At 32.6% G+C, this 8,530-nt stretch overlaps 1 protein-coding gene across 1 annotated transcript; it reads left to right on the forward strand.

Annotated features, from left to right (window-relative positions):
* The first annotated feature begins 4,451 nt into the window (after positions 1-4,451).
* LOC131048371 (RING-H2 finger protein ATL13) lies at positions 4,452-5,087 on the forward strand. Its single transcript, XM_057982314.1, has one exon. It carries the CDS (start codon positions 4,452-4,454, stop codon positions 5,085-5,087), a length of 636 nt encoding a protein of 211 aa, XP_057838297.1.
* Positions 5,088-8,530: the final 3,443 nt, after the last annotated feature.

Raw genomic sequence — 8,530 nt, forward strand, 5'->3', positions numbered from 1 at the left:
GTTCAACATAAATTTAGTGTATTAATTTTAAAAAATGTGCAATTGCAGTCCTCAACCTGTTAAGGCGAGCAAATTTGGAAAGGACAAATGCCAAGGTGGCAATTAATTGTTGCAGAAGGAGTTGTTTGCGGCATGTCGCACAAATGGAGGAAGGGGAGGATGACAGGAAATCTTTTTCCTGATCTCATGGCATTAATGTCTTATCATGCACATTAATTACCCGACCTATAAGACAGAGGCAGATTTTTTTACCTTTTGATCTGTGTACCACTTTTTGCTTTGAAGCAGTTGCAGAACAAATCTGTAGTTCATAAAATTGTACCTTCTGTAAGACATTTTTTTGCAAGAAGTGATTTTGAAATTGTAGGTGACAATGGAGGCCGATTTCACACTTCGAACATACAAGAAGTTGGTGCCCTTTTTGGGCAAAGTATTTGATAAACAAATGCAAGGATTGTTCAGGTTTAAGGAGGAGAAGTTTTGGGCGGTAGCTCGACTGATGCTTGCGGAGGAGGTGGCATATATCAGTCACCGGTATCGAACTAACATGGAGGTTTACTCTTTGATTATGGCCTGAGCCTGTGAATTCAAACCGGAGGTGGAAAAGGTAAAACTCACATTGGTCAAATTGATTGATGGGGAGCTTTTGATTAACATGGATTCAATCTTGGAGTAGGTGGTGCCGGGAGTTGGCATTCAAATTAAGGAAGGGGACAACTAGGAGGAATTGCTTCCTTTTATTCATGGCCCAGAGGATGAAATCAAATAATAGTGTCGTGAACGCACCCGAGTGGGGTGGGAAGTGATGAAACTCTTTGCGAAATTAATGAGGGTGGATGAAGTCCTGAAGGCTTTGCATGTGGTGGCAAGGATGGAGGTTGGTAGGGCATTGAGAGATAGGGCTGAAGAAGGAAGGGCCATACAACTACTGGCAAGCTTGGAGGGCGACCTCGACTTTGGGTGCCTAAACTGCATTCCAAAAATGAAAGCTGAAGCAAAAAAAGGGAAAGCCAAAGCATCAACCTCCGAGGAGGGAAGGCACTCAGAGGAGGTGACCCAGGGGGATAGTGATATTGAGTGAGCGGCCTATCGGCAATGAACTAGGTTTTTTGTCTGCTTGCTATAAGTTGTGGGAAAATTTTGTATCTTGAAACTTTTGAATTAATAGAATGAAAAAACCTTTACCGATAAACTTTTGTATCTTGATACTTTTTAAATTTTGTATTTTGAATGACTATATAGTATATATTTATAAAATTATAATCAACCATAATCAATGTACAAATAATTAATGGAACAAATTGAATTTTTTTTTATAGCATTACATATAAAAGATCACGGTATTAAATTTATTTCCATTGTTTAACAAATAATTGAAATAACGTAGCTCATATACAAAAAGCATTTGAAAGATTAATTAATAAAAATGAAATAGAATTATAGAAAGCATTTTTATATCAATAAAACTGTAAAAGGCAAAGTGAAACAAACTAGAATTTGAAAAATTATCATTAATATTTATGCTTTTGAAATTTACAACTTTTTTGTCTGAGACTTGAGTCCCCCAAAAACTTAAAAGACAAAATGAGTGAGCCACTGGCAGCCTGTTAGGGTTCAAGGACATAGGAAAAAAAAACTACAAGGGGGCGGTGCTAGGGCACAGGTAGTGGAATTGTTTACAATTTTTCCCTAAGAATCTGGCCCTCCTTCCATGTAGAATTCTTCGGACAGCATAAGCTGAGAGAATTCTTCAATCCACATGTAGTTTGGAAAGTCGTCCAGGAGGAACCATTTTCAGAGGAAGTCCCTACCAATCCGCGCCCATTTTCTGTGACACGTCAGCTACTCCACATTTAGGTTTAGGAGAAATGATTGCCTGGCCACTGGTAGTGTTTGGTCATGGAGGAGAAGCTTGGATAAATCACTCGCCCGAGGGATCCCCACCCCTACTTCTGCAAGAATGACAAGAGTAATGTCGTCTCTGAGGAAGTCTTCCTTAAAAACCTTCCTCAACAACATCAACATACCCACCTTGTCTCCTCCCAGGTCCAGAAGAGACACTAAGAAGCGCGATGTAAGGTTCGTGTTAACACGGTACCTATTTTCATTTCACAGAAATTCTCTGCCCAGCACCATATGCATAGCCTCATTGGTGAACGACCCAACCTCCTTGCAGACTGATTGGAGGGTTGGGTTTCTAACAGAGCCTAGAAAGGCCCTCTGGTCCTCTGCAAAAATGCTTCTCAAGCAGATGGGAGTGTCCATCTTGAGAAAATAGATTAACAAATTAAACAACCTGAGCAGTGAGCTTATAAGCCTAAAATACCATGAGCTCTGATGATTTATCTACCAAATGGCAAAGGTTAATTTAAGATGAAAGAAGCAGAGATCAGATATAAATTGTTGAAGCTCTTAATTGTAATAATTACTTCTTTAACAGTATTAACTACTATAAATTTTTTTAAATCTTTCGTATCTTTGCAAATCTTTCCCATAAATGCACTATTGTGCAAAAATGGAAACAACTTTGAACCAATACCAAATTGGCAAGCATCACATGGAAGTCATGGGGACAGAGTGGATTGCCGTAAGTGAATAGATATATATTAAATGAACAAAATTATTGATTGTGATTCATGACATTTGATACGTGTCTATTGAATCCAATTCCATTCCGGGCACTTTCTGTTGAGCTATGTTCTCTTCAGAAAATTGGGCTGAAATAAAACTCAATGTATTATGTGATGTGATGTACTGATGTGATGTGATGTGCCTTATCTATTAATGGCAATGAATTCATGAAATCGCCAATGAATTATATATTGTACCATAAATAACAAAATATTCGCCAAAACAAATTAAATAATTTTCAAGCGGTGGAAAAAAATCGCCAATACATTTAAATAATTTTCAAGCGGTGGATAAAAATTGCCACTACATGTAAATAATTTTTCCTTCAGAGTAAAATTTTTCGCTCATACAATTATATATTTGTTCCTTCTAACAAAAATTATTCGCCTCCCACAATAAATATTTTCCCCATAGAACAAGGTATTATTTGCCAAAAATTTATGGCATTTTCGTACCCTAGAAAAAAAATCGCCAATACAAAATAACTTTTTCCTCATTTTAAAAATAAATTTCACCATCAATATGAAAATTTCCCCCTGAAAATAATGTCTGATTCGCCAGGATTTTACATAGTTGCCCGGGGGGAAGGGGTTCTTAAAGTTATCCTTGGGGTAAAGTATAATGTAAGGGATGAGGCTGACATCCTACCAATGGTGACTTTGACAAAATCAGCACCCCTCGATTCTTGACTCCTAGCTAAAAGGGTATCAACATAGACTTGCGCTTTCTTATTTAAGCTAATGCTCATGTATTGAATAGATAAACATACATTCATACTTGTGGACAACATAAAATTCTCCATTAAAAAATTTAACTTATGAGACTATTCAAACATCATTTTTATTTTCATTGTCAACCGATTCTCTATCAACAACAATATTGAAAATGTTAATCTTTGCTAAATTTATGTGCTTTGTGCACTATCAAAATATTAATGAATAGAAACCAGATATTTATTTACATTATTAAAAGTTATATAATCTAAAATCCATAAGATTAATGATCAAGGAAAAAAACTCCATTTGATATGAAAACTTCATTAATTGCTATAGACTTTTTAATATATTAGATGTTTAAGACTTTTCTTATTTAACAAATGAAATATTTTTACAATCCAAATTGATGCGTGGGTTCTTTTTTCTCCCATTTTCTAAATGTGTAATTTTCACTTTCACATTGCAGCTTTCATTGCTACTAACATATATACCATGAGTTTTAAGATACATAAATTATTTCTAAGGGCGTTTAATGTTTTCATTCAATTCTAATATAAAAAAATATTAAATTAAAAAAATTCAATACCTTATAATGTATATATCTTAAAATTTAAGATATATATGCTGGTTTTAAAATGTTTCACAATACAATGTATTTGACTAAATTTTTTTAATTTATTTGGATCATCATAAACATCACACCAAAATTTACCTTTGATTATACTAGAAACATTTTTTTAATTAATTCAAATTAACGTTTAAACATTAAATTGTGTAATATAGGATTGCTATGAAAAATAATTATGAATATAAGAAAATATAACACGATGGGAGAAATTGAGAAAGATAAGAAGGCCACGCAGCTCAAATAATCAAAGTTTCCACAGTCCACTGTATCGATCAAATATCGCTTTTGTTTCTAGAATGACTGCCAACATTTTCTAACATTCATCGTCACACTGTAGAATTGGGTTGTTCAAAAGATTGAATGGAATCGCCATTCACATTCAAGAAGCTTCTCTTCCGTAGAAAATAAGTAAAAGTAAAAGTTCATTCATCTTTATAAAATGTCTACAACAGACCAAAACAGTGCAGTTATTTTCAATGGTTGGATCAGAGCTGATGAATGGTAGAAGAAGAGCGAGTTATGTGATGGCACAGCCTTCGATTCTAGTTGGAAAGGCGCCTTGGAATTCACTGAAGCATTTTGGATTCTCTCTGCGCAGAGCAGTGGTTCAACTCCAAAAGTTCAAGACGGCTGTTACTCTAATTCTAATTTTATACGCCTTTTGCGTTGGTGTGGGATATATTATTTGCATGTTGCTTCTTTTTGTAGACGTGGTTGCAGGGAATCGTTATCTCTACAGTGTAGTAGAGTTTACAGGGGAAGCACACGAATTTGTGCTTTCCTCCTTACAATTTATTAACGGAGCTCTGGGAATGTTTGTAGGATTCTCAATATTAACCCACAGCTCGCCTCGGGACTTTTTTCTTCGCATTAAGGGAAATTGTTTGTGCAGGTGGAGGATTCGAGGGTTGCCCAAAGTAAAGTATGGGTGTTTAGTGGAAGAAGAGAATAGGGAAAAGTGTTGTGTTTGTCTGGAAGAAATTGGTGGGGAAGAGAGTGTTCGCATTCTTCCCAAATGTAAACATTATTTGCATGGGCGTTGCATCGATCAATGGCTTCTCTGCCAAAGCAATTGCCCCATCTGTAGAGCTCCTGTTTGCCAGGAGTCTTGACAGCTTGTAAACAATCCGCAAATTCTATAAAAGAATTTGACCACACAATCTCTTTTAACTTTATCTACTTCACTGAAAAAAAAAAAAATTGGATATATTTTTGTAACAGGATAATTTTGTTTCAAAGGAAAAACTCTTATGTCTTAAGGTTTTTCATTAAGAAGAAATCCATAATTATTGTGGGCGGCACTAAGAGGTTTAGGATTGTTTGTCATACATTAAAGGTATAAGTTGCAATTATATGGCTTCTGCCAGGAGGTCATATAAATTAAAGAATCTATAATTTGAAGATTATAATGTTTTTTTTAAGTAAAAGAGGTAAAAATTTATTGAAATTCAAATTGAACAGTATAATAAAAGGGACAGCAGAAAATACAAAGAGCTTTAATAAGCTTTATCTTGAGCAACAAGTTGATCCAATTCGTGAGATAATTTAAGAGGAAGATGCCTCTGATCCGTAATATTCCAATCCTGCATATACTCGGATGCCCACTTAGCCAACAGTCCGCCACACCATTCCACTCCCGAGGGATATGGAAAAAAAATGACAGAGTTAAGAGTCCAACAAGAAGCATATATAATGTTATTAAGAACATTATTTTATTGTTAATTTAATACATAAATTTTTTGATCATTTGAATTATATGACTAATTTTCATCATATTATAGTAAAATTCACTTTTAACGTCTTAAACATAATACTTTTATTTACTAAAATTCAATTCTGACCATCTTAAAAGAATTCATTCAATGATTAAGGTTCTTTGACTATTAAGATGAGTAATATATGATCTTTATATACAATCTTCTAAAATAATAAAGTATAACACGAGGGAAGAAAATGAGAAGGATACGGAGCCCACACCAGCTTAAATAATATAAGCTTTCCATTTATCCCTAAAATCTGTGTTCTTTTTTAACTCATAAATACTTCCAACGCAATTAGTAGGGATACATTTGGCATGAATATGTATACAAGCTACCTCTGTCTAACTCTTTACGTTTGAAAAATACTAGTAATTAATATTTGGACAGTAAAGAAATCTGAATGCAAACAGTTGGACAAAGAAACCATCATCTTATGTGGTGGTAATGAAGAAGAATAGGACAACGGAGAAATTAGAGAAAAAGTGAAGAGTTTTCTAATATTGAATAGGAATAATCCAATTTTGAATAGGATTGGGCATTAAAGAAAAAGTTGGGTACTGTGGAGAACAAACTGAGTCAAATGGAAGTTAAGTACAAGACTTTGAAGGTAAAATTGTTCAACTCGTAAGATTACTATGAACTGATACGAATATGTTGAAGGAAAGATTATATGGAAACAAGAACAAAGATAATTGGATGCAATCAAAGTTACGAGTGTTGGGATCTTGTGGTAAAGAAGTTGTTTTTTATTGTTATTTTTAGATGGGTTTAAGTTTGTGTTGAATGTATTGAATTTTGAATAAAATAAAAAATAAGTAATAAGAAATAAAAAATTTTATTTTAAATATATGTAAATTTCAAACAGTTGATTTTTTCTTTAATTTCAAAATAATATTTTGGATGTTTAACTATTAGAAAATTTTTGATAGTGCCACAATAAAGAGATGATTTAGATATTTGAAAGTAGATCAAAGGTTATTCATAAAACTCACCCAATTTTTTAAAGGAGTAATGGTATTATAGATTTTCAAGTGAAAATGTGAATGGTGAAGATTAATTTAGTCAATCTTGTGAACAAATGATTTGACTTGGAGTTAACTAGTTAGATTGACTAGTTAGATCATTGATTTGTCAAGTAAATTAACCTAACTTACTAGTTAAGTAGCTTGACTAATCATTCAACTAAATTGATTGAATAGTAGATTAGTTTGATTGAAAGTTATCTTGATCACGTAATTAGTTAACTAATTTTATTGATGACTTAAAGGTGGAACTAACTAATTTGACATAGAAAAAAATGTGAGATTGACTCATTAGTTAACTAATTTTGATGAGTGGAATATAAATAGATCATTTATTTATTTTTATTAAATATAGGTGCATGGATTAACTAAGAAGTAATTAATTTTATTTTATTTATTATTAATATAGATAAATGTTATTGATAATATTATGTTAGTTGACTAAACTCATGTTCTCTTTACCATCTCATATATAGCTAATGGATTAATTACTAGTATAGATATCTTAAACACATCTATGAGGAAAGATATCAATTGAAACTATTTTATTTATCTTAAAATTATTTTATTCTGCTTTAAATTTTATTTAATACTTAGAGAAACATTTAAATTAAATTATATCTATATTGTTTATTTTTTACCTAATACAAATTTATTATTTCATAATTGACAACTAATATTTTATATTTAAATTTTAAACATCTTACCATTATTCAAAAAAATCATTAAAAATAAAAATAAATATAAAGTAAATATTGTAAATATGAAATGGTAGCTTTTTTTAAAATATCTTTATTTTTTGTTTAATATTTATATATCTATTTAAAACTTATAATTTTGATGAGGGTATATTTTTCTTATATGGTGTTTGTTTTAAAAATTAAGTTTATAATTAATATTAATATTTTGACACGTGAATGATTGTCAAATTCAAGCTTAAAAGTGAAAGTTAACATTAACATGGTCATGCCATTACACTACAACCCTTGTTGCCATTGTAGAATGGTTCTCCACATTAATTAATAATAAATTAATCACTAATAATTAGTTCATTAGTTAGAGTTGTGAGGTGAATAACGGTGAAAATAATTATGAATATAAGAAAATATAACACGATGGGAGAAATTGAGAAAGATGAGAAGGCCACGCAGCTCAAATAATCAAAGCTTCCACTTTCCACTGTATCGATAAAATATCTAGTTTTGTTTCTAGAATGACTGCCAACATTTTCTAACATTCATCGTCACACTGTAGAATTGGGTTGTTCAAAAGATTGAATGGAATCGCCATTCACATTCCAGAAGCTTCTCTTCCGTAGAAAATAAGTAAAAGTAAAAGTTCATTCATCTTTATAAAATGTCTACAACAGACCAAGACAGTGCAGTTATTTTCAATGGTTGGATCAGAGCTGATGAATGGTAGAAGAAGAGCGAGTTATGTGATGGCACAGCCTTCGATTCTAGTTGGAAAGGCGCCTTGGAATTCATTAAAGCATTTTGGATTCTCTCTGTGCAGAGAAGTAGTTCAACTCCAAAATTTCAAGATGGCTGTTACTCTAATTCTAATTTTATACGCCTTTTGCGTTGGTGTGGGATATATTATTTGCATGTTGCTTCTTTTTGTGGACGTGGTTGCAGGGAATCGTTATCTCTACAGTGTAGTAGAGTTTACTGGGGAAGCACACGAATTTGTGCTTTCTTCCTTACAATTTATTAACGGATCTCTGGGACTGTTTGTAGGATTCTCAATAATAACCCACAGCTCGCCTCGGGG

This window comes from Cryptomeria japonica, chromosome 8, assembly GCF_030272615.1.
Source record: "Cryptomeria japonica chromosome 8, Sugi_1.0, whole genome shotgun sequence".
In the NCBI taxonomy this organism is placed as follows: domain Eukaryota; kingdom Viridiplantae; phylum Streptophyta; class Pinopsida; order Cupressales; family Cupressaceae; genus Cryptomeria; species Cryptomeria japonica.

What these genes read in the sequence shown, in the direction of transcription:
- LOC131048371 (XM_057982314.1), top strand. Translation starts at nt 4,452, where the DNA reads ATGGTTGGATCAGAGCTGATGAATGGTAGAAGAAGAGCGAGTTATGTG.